Source organism: Melospiza melodia, chromosome 15 (genome assembly GCF_035770615.1).
Source record: "Melospiza melodia melodia isolate bMelMel2 chromosome 15, bMelMel2.pri, whole genome shotgun sequence".
In the NCBI taxonomy this organism is placed as follows: Eukaryota; Metazoa; Chordata; class Aves; order Passeriformes; family Passerellidae; genus Melospiza; species Melospiza melodia.
Genome location: NC_086208.1, coordinates 5,459,168 through 5,478,252, shown reverse-complemented (window position 1 = coordinate 5,478,252; position 19,085 = coordinate 5,459,168). Strand labels below are relative to the sequence as shown.

At 41.1% G+C, this 19,085-nt stretch overlaps 1 protein-coding gene across 4 annotated transcripts in view; it reads right to left on the bottom strand.

Moving 5' to 3' along the window:
- Window positions 1-19,085, bottom strand: part of DAPK2 (death associated protein kinase 2) — a 46,621-nt gene that overhangs the window by 4,258 nt on the left and 23,278 nt on the right. For 2 of the 4 annotated variants that reach the window (XM_063169517.1, XM_063169516.1), the window contains exons 3-10: window positions 16,727-16,948; window positions 13,194-13,332; window positions 11,646-11,775; window positions 10,479-10,527; window positions 9,768-9,794; window positions 6,662-6,814; window positions 5,205-5,250; window positions 2,739-4,296 (exon numbers count right to left, since the gene is read on the bottom strand). In XM_063169517.1, the coding sequence (XP_063025587.1) occupies window positions 3,661-4,296; window positions 5,205-5,250; window positions 6,662-6,814; window positions 9,768-9,794; window positions 10,479-10,527; window positions 11,646-11,775; window positions 13,194-13,332; window positions 16,727-16,948 (1,402 nt within the window). In that variant the 3' untranslated portion in view covers window positions 2,739-3,660. Of the gene's footprint in view, window positions 1-27; window positions 109-284; window positions 375-2,738; window positions 4,297-5,204; window positions 5,251-6,661; window positions 6,815-9,767; window positions 9,795-10,478; window positions 10,528-11,645; window positions 11,776-13,193; window positions 13,333-16,722; window positions 16,949-19,085 lie in introns of those variants that run through there. The other 2 variants (XM_063169519.1, XM_063169518.1) reach the window with 2 other exon arrangements.

Sequence of the window (19,085 nt, the reverse complement as noted above, 5' to 3'; positions counted from 1 at the left end):
TTCTTCCTGTGTGAGGAATGCACCTACCAAACTCTCCTCTTGTGTCAGGACCTTATTCACCAGCGAGTGCGATAAGCGGTTGCACAGTGAAACGACGCGGTACGAGAGCTGTGCAGAGAGGGAGGAAAACCAATGTGATCACACATAGCCAGTGCAGACATATCCAAACACATTTCATTCATTTACTGCCTATTACAATTTTACTTTCAAGCTCTATCTTGCCCTCTGATCCCACCAGGCTTGGGAAGCCACATGTGAGAAGGATTAAAGGCTTGTTGCTGTACCTTCCATCGCCTTCTAGCATATTGCCTTTTGAAGTTTTCCAGGTTAACAACAGATGATTTCCGGACCAAAGCCTGCTGCTTGTCCATGGGCTGGAAGATAAAAGAGCAATTTTATTCTTCAGCTCCCTTTGGTGCATAAAATATGCAAGATACCTCATGTGAACTGGAGCTAGCTGAAAGAAAGCTGGGGAAGCTACAGATTCATACAGGTTTTTTCATACAAAAAGAATTAAATCTAACCCACTCTGGGCCTAGACAGGACCCTTTTGATCACAAATAAAATCCTAAAACTACTGGGTGCTAAGGCTATGCTTTCACTTTGTAAAGTTGCTAAGGTGCTTCTCATGCACACCTGCCCCATCTCCCTTTTCTCTAGATGACATCACCGTAATAAAATGGAACAAAGGTAGCTGTCATGTAGTATTAGTGATAAGGATACACGCTATCTGAGAAAACTGCAGCTTTGCCCTTTAACCATAGCCAGAGTATGACAGCACAAGGCATTGACACCCAGGCAATAATTGCAATATCTGACGATTGAAAAATAGGAATAAAGAGGAATATAGATCAGAATTCAGACATGTGCCTAGTGCTTTGGATGTCAACCTGGTGTTAAGGAACAGATGTTCCACAAATCCTGACACGGTCCTTCTGAAAATGAAGCACATTTCAATTCCAAAAGTACCTCAAAATTTGCATAAACCTTAAAACCAAATCTGAGAAATTGCAAGAAAGAAATGGTTCAAAACCAGATCAGACAAGAGTGAAAAGAGAAAGGCCAGGAATCAGCCCTTCAAAGAGTATGGAGTGAGAACCATTCCAGCTGCTCTGATCTGCGTATGTAGGAGGTGGATAACACAGAAATATTTGTACTGAACTGGACTGGAATGCAGCCAAGCCATGCACCTGAAACAGCAAGAGTACCAAAGGAGAATCGAAAACACGACAGTGAGGATTTAAACATCTTTTTCAGCAAAATAATCTAAAACGTTTGAGACAACAAATTCACTCTTCTCACCAAATGCTGTAAGTTTAGCATTTTTGCAGGTATCTCAGCAGCACTTCAAGGAGCCAAGCTATCAGCTGGGTCCCCTTCTCATTTAGATGTACACACCATTTGCATTCAACAGAACTGGGACAATTAAGCTTTAAATATAATTTCCTCACGCTGCAAACAGCCAGCTTGGTGCAACAAGCGAGCAGAAATCAATTTGAAGTGGAAAAAACGTCACTGGCTAAATGTCAGCTGTACAATCATTATGAAAAATTTCCCAGTGCCCTTTCAGAACCACCACTGACTCTAAACAACTCACTTTACTGCAGAGTGCTAATAACCACCTCTTCATTTTAGGTACCCTGCAACTCAGTGACCTTGTCATTCTCTCAAGTCATCAGGATCTCTTCTCAAAAGCAGAGTGTGAGTAGCCTCAAGGACAGAGTCACAACAACACTGCCCTCACCCAAACATGCTCAGGAACAAGGTGGCCTCATTTAATGCTCCTTCTCATCATGCCAGTGCATTTGTTCATAAAGAAAATCAATATCAACAAAGAATATGAGATCATGGCTGAGGGGAGGCAGACTGTCTTTCTTGAGAGTGTTTTCTGCAAATTCTAACTCCCACTAGGCTTTAAGTTACATTTTAGGAATTAAGTCTCTCTCCCCCTGACAATAAAATCCTGTGTTCCAGTTCTCCTGGACAGTTTTTAGAATGGGTCTTCCAGCTCAAAGAAACCTGCAGAAGCATTCTGAAAGAATGAAAATGGACACATGCAAAATGTTCAATCCTATTTGTCACAGTAGAGCCCAATTGTCCCCAGCCATCAATGCCAGCTTGCCAGGGTCACATCTTGGCTATCTACACTATAGAAGCTTTTGAAAATTTCACATATTGTGCCAAGAACAATGACACAGAGAGCACATCCAGTCTCCATCCTCCTTCCAGATGGGAGCAACAATATCCCAAGTGAATAACTATTTTCACAATTCTGAATTTGCATCAGCCTCTGCACATCTTTGTGAGGACACAGCAGTAAATGGGTCCACTGTACTCTGCAAAAAATTAGATGAGTATGCTTTTATCTTTTTATCTCAAATTAGGAAACATTATTCTTAATCATGTTAGGAAGAACAACAATTCAGTTTATTTAGGTCATTAACTTCTCTGCAAAAGGAGGAGGGGCAGTGAAAGATATACTCTAATACATAGATGTAAATATTCACTCTAGCTGGACTAGAGCTATTATCTCACTGATTCTTGTAGTTGCACAACAGTCACCATGCAGCAAATGCCCACAGAAATTTGGTGTCTTTTTCAGTCACTAACCATCAGGGAACAACTGCATCCTGCATAAATAACTATTTATTTTGTTCAAAAATGAGATTGGTACATCTTTGCATATTACTACAGTATAATCAAAGGACTTCTTTGAAACACAAGACAGCAGGGCATGATTCAAGGCTGGGTTTTCTTTTACTTTATAAAACCTAAGGAAAACAATTCTTTATAGCAAGAACACTAGCCTCAATGCCACACCATAGATTTAGTTGTAGCTTTGTAATATTCTTCACTGTAGAAAACAAACCAGATGCCTATATTATCACTTAGTCTAAAATTGACATTTGCACTGCAAAATTGCACAGTCATTTGATCATTATAAGTCCCCAATGGTGTCTTTTGAATAAAATTTCTTTGGTACAGGACAGGAAACTCAGCTGTCGATTAATCCTTCAGTTTAAAATTCACCTTACTTTTGATGGTAAAAGAGTTCACCCTGCACAATTGGCCTAAACACTAATCCTAAAATTCTTCATTGACAGCAATTTCACAGCAAATTTCCACAGTATTAGCTAAATTGCTACACCATTTGCTTTAATTTACAGATTTAACCTTTACAAATATTTGTATCATAAGGTGTATAGAACTGTCTGCAGCAGGGCTATCCAACTGTTTCCTTCAGCCAACCAAAGATGCTATAAGAGGATTTTTTTATCAGTTTCCAGGCACTCAGTTTCTAGTAAGTACAGACTGACTTATTCTTTATTCCACATTAATTACCTAGTAATCTTTAGGAACTGTAATACATTATGCAGAGTAAAATATAGGCAATACCAAAGGTTTTGGCGTTAGATGTGTCCATACCACCGTGATAATCTTGTTCCTGCAAGTTCAGACATTGAACACAAGAAAAAAACAAAACTTCAACACTACAAACCACTGGGAGATTATGGCCTTGGTCAGCAGCTTGTGCAATACATCAGAACTTCTACTTCAAGTCTAGGTCATGTTTTTGTGTAGAATCTATGCACCAGAACCTTTTTAAACTGATGTACATTGAAACAAGCAACAAACCCTACACTTAGCCTGATCTCAGTGTTACTGATGGGATTCTGTCACATCAAGATTCAACCCTGCAAGGAATTCTTCACAGCAAGATCTATTTAACAGCTCCATTAGTGATTCATTAATATCTCTGCTGAAAACAGAGTGAAAGTTTCCATTCACACAGGCTTCATTTTCCAGTTGAAAACTGCTCATTAAATCCTGTATCCACTTGATTTCCTCAGAAAGTTCCTGCCTGAGGGATTCATAGTGGCTCTGCAGCTCAGCATATTTCCCACACACGCCGGTGAGACTGGCACTGACAGCCTCAGTGTCCTCGTGCAAGTGCCTCTTCAGGGACTCCACCTTCCGGTACTCGTACTTCAGCTGGGACAGCGCGTGCCTCACGCTTTCGCTCTCTTCTTTGTACCAAGCTTCCTTCTCATTATAAATGGAGAGCAGAGCATCCATGTCCTCCTGCAAGGAGTCGTGGGATGCAGCCAGGGTGCTGAAACCCTGCTCTACATGGGAAATGTCCTCCACAATGCGGGCAAAGCGCTCAAAGTTGATGTAGGTGTTGTTGGGGGGCATGCTCGAGTGGCACTTTATGGTGTACTCCCTCAGGCGCTTCGTCTTCAGCTGCGCGTTCCCCACCTTCTTGTTTTCCTGGACTTTGGTTTCATCTTTCAGCTGGTGAGTCGTCAGACAGAGGAACCAATATTACTGAACATTTACAAGACTGCAGCGATTCAAAAACTCTACACAAAGGATGCAGGGACAAAGGGCTTCCACAATGCTGGGAGATTCTTTGCTAACAAAGATTTTCCTTCGTGCATTTGATTAAAAGAAACAAACACCAAACACATAAGCCCAGACCTGAATGTGACAAATGCTTTCATTCCAATGTGATGAGTGCAAACAACATGGCTGCAATTTATTTTCATGCTAATTTTTAGCAATTAACAGCATCAAAGCTATCAATATTTGTAGGAGGAAAACCAACAACTCTAATACCACTCCAACTAATGTTTTGTGCAATGCAAAGCAAAAACTGAATTTCAAAAATCTTCATTAGTCATGCTGAGACTAGCTAAATGTATTTTCAGTAAGAGACTTATCCACATAAGCAAGCAATGTTTATGATGAAAAAATACATACCAACACACAAATGTAAGCAAACCAGAACACAGGGTACACAGCAGTTCTCTCTCCAGAGAAATCGTATTTTCTATATTGATTGCAGTCAACTCTCAATTCCAGAAAACACGAAAACCAACACACAGTATGTGCCCATGCAAACAGAGAGGAATGGAAAAATGCAAACCCCAGTCCATTATGGGTACTGTAATGTGCAATAAACATCAGATCTTTGTTATTCTCTTTTTGAATGTTATCATAATAAAGGAAGTAATTTGCAGAAATCCAAGGATTTGGTCAGACCCAAGTAATTTTCTCCTTGTACATCTCTTTGAGTCACCCAGCATCAATCACAAAGTACTTAGAGGGCAGTTTTCCATTTAACACATCAGTTAGAGTGAGAATATGATCTCTGTTTGCTCATGGAAAAAAACAAGATCTTTTTCTTTATTCAGTCTTACCGTTATCCATGGATGAGACAGAGCTTCCTGAATCGTGAGCCGCTTCCTAAGAAACAACAACACAAAAAAATCCCAAAGATTTGAATGATAAATACTTGGTAGAGAAGTCCATTGACCCAAACTCTTCCTAGGCTTCCTATGAAGCCTTTATCAGGATCATTCCAGGAAAAACCCTCAAATTTCAAGTTTATGTTTCTCCCTGAGGCACACTGCTTGTGTGCAGTTTAGTTACTGTTCTAAACTTCAGCAGGTAACTGTCCTTACTCCACACAACTTTAATTCTTATTTCATCAAAATCTACTTGTACTTTTGTGCACCCTTCCATAAAAAGTTATACAACACTCCTTTGTTTTGTTCATCCAAGGTGCTTAGAAAATACATTCTTGCTATACACCTTTGATACATCTGTGTCTGAATCAACAGTAATTATACCAAAGCTGTCCTCTGGAACACAGTATTACAGCACTGCAGGAGCTGTTGCTTCCTGAAAGCAACATTTCTGAGAGGAATACAGCAAACCTAATCAAAGTGGATCAAACCTAACTTCCTTCTGCATTGTAGCAGTTTGGTGAAGAGCATGTTAAGAGCACTGAGAATCAAAGACAGAAACACAGCATTGCACAGGCACCATGTCTGCACAGGAGACAAATACCAACAGCACTGACATCTCCTTGGAGCTGCTAGACCTGTGCAAAACTCTCATCAAACACTACTCTACCCCACACTGAGGCCTGATGATTTGCAGAAATCTTCATTGAACAGCTCCTTCTCTCTCATAGCTATTTTCTCCCCTAATGAAGCCATTAGAAAGAATCACAATGGTCTGACTTTCCTCCAGGACAAAGACAGTTACAGGGAAGGAGCTGCCACCTTGGTGTGCACTTTATTAAAAGCAAGTAAAACAAAACAAAACAAAAACTAAAAAACAAACAAACAAAACAAAAACAAATACAAACCCAGAAATGGTGGTTCCTGTAACCTGGGAAGAAAGATCTCCATAGCTGTCACACAAACCCTAGGTGACTGCCACAGATATAGAGACTTAGACCAACTCCATATCAGCAAATGTACTGATTTTTCTGGCATTGCACCACTGGGGGCATATTCTGGGATGGTATCACCTCCTTGGTAGAGTAGTTCATAAGAAACTGAAACAGTGGAGTGGTGGTTACCCTGAACTCAAGATTGTGCACATCATTTTCAACCCTTCAGCTACACCCCATTGTGCCAGCTTGACTCAGGTGAGAATTCAGTCCTGAACATGGCATTTAGCTGAGGAGATTTGGTTCCTCTCCTCAGGGTTTCTGGATGCAGTGATTAACAAGGGTCACAGCAGCATCCACCTGTCTTGCTCTTGACTGGCAATACACACTGCAAGAAAAGCTTTTTCACTTGTCAAGCCACATTTCACCAGGTTTATTTTAGAGATAAATGGGTCTCTCTGAATATTTGCTTACCGTGTATCTTTCACCAGTAGTTTCTGAATAAAGTCTTTTGCCAGGTCACTAGTATTGCTGAAAAATTCCTCATCAAAATCGTAATTCACAGCTGTGATGTTGGCAAGTGTTTCTTGTTTAGTTTCTCCAAGGAAAGGTGATGCACCACTAAGCCTGGATAAGCCAGAAAGAGGAATCAGTTGGTAAAATAAACAGCAGAAGTCCCCTAATGAAATTACAGTGACTGTGGAATATACTCTTAGGACATTTGTGGCTCTTTTGTTGAAGCACCTCTGCCATGTAGGAAAAACTTTTGCAAGTCAGCATCTCTTTGTGTTGGAGGAGAAGGAGCCTGGAGATGCTGACTTGCAAAAGTCTGATTTATGGGAAATGTATTTATACCAAGGAGATTGATCTCACCCCTTTTCTTATCATCTTCTGGACTATTATTGTGCTTATCTATTATGTCCAGCTTTGATAACAGTTTCAGGATGCAGCAGGCTCAAAACAGGACTGCAGCAAACTCCAGGGAACTAAACTGAGGTTTTGAATACTAAACCATTTGCTTACATGATCCCACTCTCAACAAACCTTGTCTGTATTGCCACCACCAGGTTGGCTGGGAATACTGGGGAATAATGGGACAAATGCTTTCAGTTAGATGGGACCACCCAAGCCTTTCAGCCCAATTCCCAGCTACCATATGTGATCTTATCCACAGAATAAACACTCAGGTGCATAAACTGTTTCCTCCCCCCTCTACAATCACACAACACCACCAAAGCATCTGAAACAGGCAGGAGAGCATGAGTGAGGTCCTTCAGTTGTCTTTGATGCACTAAATTTCATCTCATAAACCACAGTCAGTCTCAGTTCTTCAGGGGTTTTACATACTTTCTCTTAAGCCTTGGTTCCTTTTCTGCTGGCTACAAGTAGGCACCTCTCCACAGACCATGAGCTTTGCTCCAAAACTGCAACTTGGAAACCTGCCCTAGGGCCTTGGCTTCTCTTCCCCTTCCCCAAATTATGCCATGAAGCAGCTGTAATTCCACCTTCTGACCCTTTATTGGAAGCCAAAATCAACAGTCTGCTATTCTCTGATTTTTTCTTTTTTTCTCTTTGGGGCTCAGTTTTGAAATCTGTGAAATGGGAGGATTCTCAAATCCTAATATCCAGTGCAACTGGCCTTTGTCATATCCTGACTCAGTGCCTGTAAATATGTTCCAGCAGACCTCAGTAATAAAGGCTTTGCCTTATAACCCACTGAATCACTGCAGAGTTACTGAATCACTGCAGAATTACTGAATTGAGGACTTGGATGCATTTTGAACTCTACACCTGATGATGGCATCCATTTGATTGCTGCCACGTTTGCTAAAGTAGGTGGCATCATAGACACACCCCAATTATTCAGAACACTTCTGAGCAAAAGGCTTTAAAATTAGGAGGCAATATGATTTGAAGGCATGCAAATTTCTCATCCACAGCCTATCATGCAAGCTGATCCCTCCCACTGTAAAAAGTGTGCTCTTTTTTCCTGATCATTTGTGTGGAGACATTTTTCTACCTTAATGACCACAACAATCCTTAGTAGCCAAGCAGGTAAAACAGCTCTCCTGTGCTGGAAGCAGTACAGGAACCACTCCCTTACTCTGTTCCCTCAGTATAACAGGAAGATCTGAGGAGCAGCTGGCTCTGTGCATCACTAATCACAGGCTAAGTATTCCCATCTGCTGCTTGACCTCAACTCCTAAGTTTTCCTCTCATCAAATAGGAACACCATTTTACAAATTCACTAGGTTTAATGTCCTGGCAAGTACAGGTGTGTCAGTGCAGATCAGAGTGCTGACAACAAGCAAGGGTCTGGACAGTATTTTAAATCCCTTTACCTGAGCTTGGGCTCAACCAATACCCCAAACTTTTCTTTGCACTGCAGAAAAGAAGGGAATTTGTTGCACTGAATCTGATTCCTCAGATCCTATCTCTCTTCTACAGCTTTTGGGGTCTAACCCTGATGCATAGACCAAGATTTATTTTCCACACTGAAAAGACAATCCTTCCCTTTCAAGCCTCTGTACTTGTCCTGATGCCTGAAATGTGTAGAGCAAATCCATCTCATACAGGAGTCCACCTTCTTGAAGACTTATTCCTCTGAGTATCACAAGGACCAGCCAAAGCCATGGGTGCAAATTCCCAGCAAGCAGTGTCATCTCCCTGCTCCCCAGGAGTCACAGGATTTCCATGGAAGTAGTTGGGATCAAGGATCACTGTCCACTGCTGCAATTCTCATGTCAAAGGAGAGGAAAAGCAAGGAGTGCTGTTCCTCTGTTATATGCATTCATTTTCACACAAGTAGTTTCCCAAGTTGTCAAGCTCCATCTTAAAACCCTCAACTACTTGTCCTCAGATGCCCACAGAAACTCATTTCTTTGAGAGCTTGAGCACCTCATAATTCCCTCCTTTTACTTATTCACAAGTGACACACTTTTCTTCTAAAGAGAATCTGTATCTAAAAAGTATTCTGTGAACTATTTTTCCTTTATGCCTACTGACTATGATGATCTCTCCAACCAACCTTTGCTTTACTAGCTTTAACAAACCCTTCTTTTTCTCCTATAAGTTGAATTATCAGTTTCCAGGGTCAACTTCTCTGCTCCTCTTTCAGCTTAAATTCACCTTTTTGAAATGAGTGACTTTACTTATGCATAATAATCTAGACTGCTACCTTTACAAGCAAATAAAAACTTCACTGTTTCCTCCTGAAATAATCCAACTTGTAAATGGGTCTGTTACACTTTCTGTTTCTATGCTCTCAGGCTGGTAACTGACAGTCATTCCAGGAGCTATTCATCCTCTTGGCTTTTCCATCCTCTATCATTTGGAACTGATGAGATCCCATAAAATGCAGAAAAGCCTAGTGATGCTGGGGACACTTGTTTTCCTTCTGCTCAGAATGCCCCATATCCTGTACTCCTTATTTTAAATGGAAAAGGCTGTGGGATAACCCCTGTCTTTTAGACAAACCCCTGCCCACCACACATGTGCAGGTCCCTAAATGGCTGAAGGGAAGAACTGTTCTGTACCAGTGCCACAGAACACTTCTACAGGAGGGAATTGTTGTACTCACAGTATGTAGGTGATGACTCCTATGCTCCTAAAAAACAAAGGACATTAATTGCAGGGGTTCTACATGACCAGTATTCTTCCCAATGTGCAGAATACACAACAGTCAATAGTAGCTGCAATAGAGGCAGGAGAGCCATTGTGACTTTAGATAACTGCTAACATCTCTCACAAAACAGGGTTTTGAGGAAAAAAATAAATTTTTCATATAACATCAAGTAATGTGGATATTGGAAGTCTGTGTATTTCTACTCAGTGGATACTTACTACAGTGCACACATGAAACACAGAGGAGCAGAAACAGGATGTTTGACTTGGGGTGACCTCTTTTGCCTGCCTTCCCATTACATTAGTACACAGGTCTCCTCTGCATGAAGGGCTCTTACAAATAAAGCTGTCACAAGCTCTGCAGGAACATGTTTCCTTCTCAGAGTGCTCCTCTGCATGGACAGTGGCAAACAGTTAACTCTGAAACTGCCACCACTCCAGCTTTTCAATGTAATTTTGCAGAAATTAAATGTTTATCTTTTAATTTAAAATAATGTATAAAAATAGAATGACAGAACAAAGACTCATTAACTGTATTTAAGTTATTGTTTGCTTGGTTTTTTTTTTTAATTTGTTGTGGTGCAATGGATTCTATTAAGAGCAAAATAGGAAAAAGTAATTATACAGTAACCAGGAAAAGAAAGCACAAACACATTATAAAACTTACCACATGTCTGCAGCTAGCCCAAGGGGTTCATAGTTTACGATTTCTGGAGCTGTAAGAAACATTTAATCAAACAGCAGCAACTTAGGGAACAAATTTTTACCAGGCTAGAGTAGCAGGCCAAGAATTACCAAGAGGGAGAAGGGGAAGAGGGAAAAGTTGGTTAGGGAATACATTGTTTATAATTTTACAGCCCAAATACAACTGTTCAGAAGAGATTACGTAGCTTAATTTGGAGCATAATGCAACTCAAGAATAAGGGTAAAACAGACATTATATAGTAATTATCCTGCAAATTACAACAAATAACAAATTATTTCACCTCCCAAGAATGCTGCTGCCCCTAAGCATGAGCTTTTGTTTTGTTTTTAACTGGTGCCATTATAGCAACTTCGTAAATGCCAGTCAGAAAGAGCCCTTGAGCAAGAGATTGAAATAACTTGCCAGACTACACTGCTGTCCATGTCAAACTCCATTATCTTTATAAGAAACATTTCCTCATTGGAAAACATCCCCATATAAGACTGCATGCAAGAGAAAAGAGCAAGGGTGAAATAAGTTGAAAAAAATAATCTGTAACAGCTGTGTTTAACTGGAATATTAATTACAATTCTCTACCCAGCCCCCAAACAAACCCCAAAATAGAAACTAGTAGAAAGGAGCATAACTTAAGTAGAAAGGAGAATAACTTAAAATCCAGGCAAGTCACATCAGAATTATGACCAGGGAGGAACAAAAAGAGAACCACATGGAAAAATGTAAGGGGACATGAGGATACTCAGCAGGTGTACAGTGTGAGGTGGTTTTATTTACAAAGCAATGACAGACACCCATGTAACTGTGTACTCGTGTACCACAATGCAGAGATCTACTTATCCCAGGCAACAAGTAAAAAGATTATAATTTGAATATGCAGAGCTTCACAATCCCAATCCTGAATTTACATCTCTAAATATTTATTTGGCAGCAGCCTAATCTCACAAGAGTAGTACTTCTGGTTTACAGAAAGCACCTTTGCTTATTCCAGAAAAATAATGTAAACCTCTAGATTTAAGTAGCCTTGACAGAAATAAGATCAAAACTACTTCTATCCCTCAATTTTTAACTTTGACAAGATGTCTCAACTTCCTCTGAAATTTGCAAAGTAAGACAAAGGAACACGTCACTCACCTACAAATTCTGGAGTTCCAAATATATTTTTAAATTCAACTCCATCTTCTATTTTGTGAGCCAGGCCAAAGTCGATGAGTTTGATGTGTGGAATAGGGATATTCTTGTCTAGAAGCATAATGTTTTCAGGCTAAAAATGACAAAAGATAGACCTATGTTATTAAAATATTCATTTCTTGGAAAGTAACAGAGCTTTCAAGTGCTTTTATTCCTTTGCATATACATCATCATAGAACAAGAAAAACACCCCTGTGCTTAACCATTTACAGTTCTTTAGATTGAGGTAGCAGGCAGCTGAAGCAGTGCAGGTGTCTGCAGACAAAATGCTACTGCCCAGCCCTGAGTGACAGCTGCACAGCACAATATTTTGCTGACAGCAATTTTACTGATCTGTTCTTGGAATTTACACTTCACAATATTTGCCCAGTTGACCCTATACTGTATTGTAAGCCAATGGAAAATGTTTTGGTAAATGCTGAACCTATTCAGGGAAGGAAAAAACAATTTCCCTATGAGATTAAATTCACAGCTGCAACAAAGCCAAGAAAAGATTCTGGATTTACCAGCTGAACAGTCCAGAAAATGCAAACAGTTGGGGTCAGAGGTCCTAGAGCATACCAAGCTATTAAAAGAACATGTGGCATTCTCACAGCATTGTAAGAAAAAGCTGAAGCTTGAACTGTGAAATCAAAACTAACATGTTTAACCACAGACTCAACTTTTTTACCAGATCCAACGTATTTCATAAAGTCCTTTCTTCAACTAAATTTCTCATCCTTAGCTACTCCCTAGCATGGCCCGAATTCACAGGTTTCAGAGTAACTGTGGGTTCAATTTATCTCCCATGATGAGCTTCAATGCATTCATCTCTCATAACTTAATCATAACTTCAAGGGCAGGAGCAAGAGAGTCTGATTCCCTGCTGGCAGCTGCCTGGCTTTTCCAGAGCAGAATCTAACGTGGAAGTTGCTCCTGCTAACACATTCTCTCAGTCAGAGCTGCACTGGGAAACAGAGCACATGAATAATTTATTCTCACAGTCATTGGACCAATCATGTGTTAGCCTCAGGGTAACAAGCCTGGCTTCTTTCATGGATCCAGGGCATATATGTTCACCACAGACACATAAGGTAAGCATCTTTAGAACAGACAGATACAGAAAAGGTCACTGTCACTACCTGATGGAGGACTGTTTTATCCCTTAGGTGGTATAAACCATTAGAGCTCCACTGCAGGCAACAGAGCCCTGTCAAATGATGAGATAATGATGAACTATCCTCTATCTGATCAGATCACTGCTTAAAAATGCTTCTCTAATTTAACACTTGCTAAACTCCACACCCAGTCCTTTAAAACCCAGGAGATTTATTAAGTGAATATATAATATGTCATTTGATAGTCACTGTCAGTTTAATGATTCTTTACTTATGCTTTCTGATTTCTACCTTGCAATTCTTGCAACATCTTCAGTTACCACCTGACCTTACCTATATAAAATACCAAAATTAGCAGCTACAGGTCAGCCAAAGACTAAATCAACATCTTTACCTTTAGATCAAAGTGAGCAATTTTCTTAGAGTGAAGGTAATTCACACCATCCAAAATCTGCTTGATGAACCTGGTTGCTTCCTCTTCACTCAAAGACTCCTTCTGTGCCAGGAAGTCAAAAAGTTCTCCTCCAGAAACCCTGCAAAACACACCAAAAAACATCCTGCTATCTCCTGCACTGTAATCCATAACATAAATGCAAGCAAAGAAAAGTAAAGCAGCAAAGAACCTCAATACAGTCAGAAAAAGTCTGCTCATGCAGACAACCACGAGTTTTGTGTTCTGGTCTAGGTGTGCCCAAACCTCCTTTTGGCTTCAGCTCTCTTCCCTGTAAACTAAGGACAGGCTTTTCCACTGATGCTGCAAGGATCACAAAGGTCTGGAGTTACATTGTTTGCTGAATCCCCAGACATGCACCTATTCAAAAGGTCAACTTAACCACTACAACTGTGATTTTTTAACATTTTGTATGAACAAGTCGTAAGAGTCAATAACTGCTGAAGAATTAATTTTCTTAGCAGTTCCCATGAGAACCTGAGGTAGTAAAATGTGCCAACAGAAACTTTTCTTTACAGAACAGCCATTAACCTGTTCTACTACAGATTCTTGCCTGACATAACTAACAGGAAAGGATTTCTTTGGTGCTGAATTTTTTAAGAAGAAAGCAGATTGCAACAGGCTGGAAGGTACCAAAACCAGTTTTCCCAAATCATGGAAGTGCTTTAAGTTACTATGAGTTTTCACATCAAAACTGAAATTCATTCCACCCTTATTAGTATATAAGTTTTATTTTCATTTCTGTGCCTTCTACAGAGAGTTCCAGCACTATGTTTCTGTTTATCTGAAACAAGATCACCTAAATCTTGAATTAGGCATTGTTTGCAGCTATTATTCATATTTATGTTTACACTTACTGTTGCCAGTTCACACTGTCATTAATATTATAGTTTTATTCTCTTCAGATTCAGTTTTGGGGGCACCCACAAACAGTTGTTACTCTTGGGTGCTGGTGCACCACCATCTGTGCTCAGAGTGCAAGCAAAGGGCCTGAGAGACTCTACAGTCATTTTGGAAAACAAGCTCTTGGCCTGTCAAAGCACTGGCAGGTCAAAATGCTTTGAGTTCCTCAGGTGCTGGAGTCACAGACAAGTCAGATCACAACTGGTGCTCCAGAGGTTTTTAGGGAATCACTGCTCTGACCCCAGGCTCCCACACAACACTGCTGGTGACAACATAGTGATTCCCTACTCTGCCTCTTCCAGAGGAAGCCACTGTCAACAGCTGCACAACCTGCAAGGACAAGTCAGTGCAAGCAAGAGCAGCGTGTCCAAAGCCACAAAGACATTTGGTTTGTGTCTTAGCTTCCTCTGCTGCTCCTGCTGGTGACAAGGTGCCTTGTTGTTCCAGAGACTTACACTGGGCATAGTGACTTGCCCATTGATTACCAGATTTTTTTTCTCACCTCTCACATGATCAGAAACTTCTCTAATTCATGTGAGGCAGGACTCTTCACCTTGGCAGAAGTTACCTCCCTTCACCTGGGCAGAAGTCACTTGATGCTTTAATTGCTACAACTAAATACCTGGCAAACAAAATAAGCTCATATGACCCGGAAATATGTTGCAACTACTGTCTTTAGCTGCCATCTTCTCCTTTCTATTAATCTCAGCTATTCAACCTGTGAGACTGTTACTTCATCTCTTGATTTTCTTTTCTAGGTGACACCTGCCAAGGGTCTCAGCACTACCATCAGTCTTTCTGGACAGGTTTTGTTGTACAGAACACTGGGGAGGAGAGAACCTGTAGAGGAGACACTGGTTTATCAATCCAACCTGCCTCCAGGCTGCTTCTGCTTGGGCAAAGCAGGCTCCAGGCAGGGCCCAGGACACAGAGAACAGCAGCCCCACAGAAAGCTGGGGCAAGTCCCTGGAGAATGTGCAGAAGGAAAGAGAAGCCCTGTGCCTGCCAAACTGCACTTCACAGCAATGGACCTGGCACTCCTCTTGAACAGGAGAACCAGCACCTGCAGAACTGACCTCTCTGAAAAGAGATGGTTTTGCCAGCACTGTGAGTATGGGAGAGGGTCAACATTTCAGACAAATCCTCTTTCAAACACCAGGGCAGCTTCTTCAATTACCCAGCAATACTGGGGCCATTCCTTTGAAGCTGAAGTTCACTGTAGGTTACCATATGTGCTTGGCCAGGTGCTGCTACACTTACTTTGATAAACAGCAGGGAATATGAGACTCTGAGAGCAGGGTGTCAGAGGGGAAGAGATTATCTGTTTACAGAGAGAATTTAATTATCTTTATTAGCAATTATCATCATCCTCAATTTGTATACAGCAGCTGAATGCAGAAGCCTTTATCAGGTCAAATTTCTGTTGCATGCAGATTTTTACAAACTGCAATATGTTACAGTCTGACAAAAGAACACACAAAATATGTCAGGCCACATGAGGACAGGGAAAAGCTGAGGACAGGGAAAAGCAGAAGGTAATGAAACAAGAGGTTGCTTTAGCTCAAGGTAGTCACCAGTGAGAAAGAGCAAGCTCCTTCCCTGTCTTTCAGAGCTTGGCTGCAGAGACCAACATTTGGCCAGACATATACTTCAAAGTTAACATGTGCTCATCATCACTCATATGCCATCTTCCAGCAGTCACACTAATCTCCAGGAATGCTCGCTGACCTAAATGCTGGCTCCCCTAGAGAGCTCCCTCAGAGATAAAAGCCTCGTTGCCTGGATTCCATACACAAGGTCCTGGTGTCCTAGGGAATATATGGTCTACCTAACTTGGTGACTGTATACCTGTACATACATAATACATGGTGACTGTATTTCCTGCCCCATACGCAATGAAAAATTGCATCATTTTACATGTAGGGGTGAGGAGGTCCACTTGTCAGCAGGACCTAAATGGCAGTGGTTTTCTCCCCTCCTATGGTGGCACAAGAGTAAACAGATTTTCATCATTCCCATCCTGCTGCTATTCATCCTCAACAGTCAATGCCAAGGGGTTAAAAAACCTTCTTCCCTTGCCTTCCTCCCCTTTTCTCCTCTAGCTGATCTAAATGAGGAAAATATGGAAGTAGTGAGAATGGCTGAGAATTTTGGAAAAGGCTTGATGGCCTCACATGTATTGAAAGAGATGAAAGCAGGAAGAAAAATAAAATGAGCGTTCAGCGGTCACTTGCACTTCCTCCAAGGTTTATGTCAGGGCAGCCCTAGGCAGACATGAGGTAATCTAATTCCTCCCTTAGTAAACTGTTTGCAAGTTGACAAGATTCCCTGGCCCAGTATCAAATGACCTCAGCTGATGTTCGGGTGCACCTGTATCCCCAGGGCACAGGGATGAGCTGGGGAAGCTGTTTACCACCAACCTCACTCAGTGCTCCTGCCGAGATTTGTGAAGCCTGAGAACGCAACAGGAGAACACAACAGCTCCATTTATCAGAGCCCCTGTGCTCTGGCAGCCTCTGCAGTGCTCTCAGGTTTCTATTCACCTCAGCCACGTGTGCAGGGCCCTTACTCACAGCTCCAGGATGAGGACCACGTCTGTCTTGTTCTCATAGATGTCGTGCAGCTTGACGATGTTGGCGTGCAGGATCTGCTGCAGAATGCTGACCTCGCGCTCGATCTCCTCGCGGCTCACCCCGCGCCGGCTGGCCCGGCTCTGGCGCTTCTTGATGAACTTGGCAGCAAATTCCAGCCCTGTGCTTCTCTCTCGACACTTCTTCACTATAGCAAACTGGCCACTGCCAGGACAAGCAGACAACAGAAATGCTCTTAAGGCTTTTACATGACAGCTTCCCACATAAGCCAGCCCCATACAAAGGCTGATCCTGTAAGCCCCAAGCAGCACTGCTGAGCACCACTGAGCTTGTTCTTGGTACGAGAGTGAGGACTGTCAGGACTCTGCAGTCAAAGGCAGTACAGCATAACAAGGTAACATCCTACTGTGTCTGAAATTGAGCAAAACCAAACAATGACTGACCAAAAGAGTTTAAACCTCTAAAAACAGTTCATGTTTAAATGAGTAAGATATGCCTCAAAAGGTTCAAGTTACCACTACTTCACTTAAGACCCTCAAGTCTGCAACACACCACTGGGTCTTCTGAAAGAACACACACACACACACTAAAATATTTGTCTTTAAGAATAGTCCCTAGAGAAGAACTCCAATGAATCATAACTCTTTGGAAATGCAAAACTGGCCTCCAGTAACCAATCTCCAAATTAAAAAAAATGTTTATTTGTATTTATGCATTCACTTGATAATTTGATTGTAAATATAACTAGAGTAAGTGCAGGTTTCTCACTGCACCTCAAGGACAAAGAATTTCCCACTGTACCAAATAGTACAGTGGCTGCATTAAGGTTAAAAGGCATGTTCTTGCAATTTGCTAGTAAAACTTTCCTCACTGTGGCTCCTAATGCACTCCAAGTGCAAAATTCCTGCCTTATCTCCTAGGAATTGGCAGATCTCCAGTCCCAGAATACACATTTAGTATCACATACTTCCTTGTAGGACATTATATCCAAACTTGGAAGGAAAAGGCTCATCTTTCAGGTACCATAACCTTTAGCTACTGTGATTTTATCAGATAGGATCTCTTTATAAGAATCATAAACAAACTCATTAAGTGCATCCTCCCATGACTACACTGTATAAGCACTGAGCTGTGGTTTTCAATATTATTATATCATTTACTGGCTTGGTAAATGAGGAATCCAAGTACAGTTGGTATTTAAATTATGCAGCATACACAGCAATTATATTCAGCACCTCATTAGATGCTGTACTTAGTGCTTCATCAACACAGACATCTGAATGGAGTCTGTCTTAAAAATACAAAGGAGTAGAAATTCAAAATTAAGGCTGTCACTTGGTGCTCAATTGCTCTCAAAGGCTCCCCCCCTATGGCAGAGGCAGCCTCTCATTTCAGAGTTCAAACAAACGCCAGGCAGCCTGACATACTTCTTTTAGTCTTCCATTTTCATAATACATCCTAAACCCTTCCCAGGAGGGAGGCAGGAACAGATGGGACAAGAGTACTTATCCCTTTGGGAATAATCATTCACAAATGGAATTGAGACTGTGGCCATTTGTCACATGCTTTAATTCATTCATATTTCTCCTGCTTTTATCATTACCTGCAAACCCTAGAGAAATTCCCACTACAAAATTCCCAAACTTGCCTTAAACATTCTACTAAAAGAGTTTGCTTTGTAGTGCTGAGAGCTGCTCGTGTAAAACATCACGATTTTCATGTTTTTCTTGTTTGCTGGATCATATTTTGCAAGACATGCATCTTGCATGGTTCAGACTTTCTGAAGAAACATGGTATCAATGTTCCTGTGCTTGTTTCCTTGAATCCCCTCTAGGGACAAATTTTGTCAAAGTTCAGGAGAAAATATTTTTTTATGAGTGCTGATTATGGGAACAAACACAATCACTTCTGCATTTAGAAATTCCAGTGATACTGTGGATTTTGTACATTTCTGTTGATGCAAAAGCTTACAAAACTCATAATGACACAGCATAGGAATTTCTGTCTTCTCCTTCGACATAAATAATTGTCCCAGACTATAACTATTACAGTACCAATTCTCTTGTAATCTACTATTGCTCCCCTGCATGTGTGGTCACCAACACACACTGCTGCTGCTCCTGTCCCAGCATTCATGCCACTTCCCATATCCCTTTAAAAAAGGCTTTTGCAGACAACTCTTCAGTGGGAGAGTTTGGGACTGAGGAGAAGAGGGTACAAGTGACAGGGAAGGACACCAATGCTCAATTTCTTATCCTGTGACATTTAAGACAGTTACAATGCAATTACTAATGAAGAGCTCCTGCGGGTCCATTCAGCTATAAAACAAGAGGATGCCTCA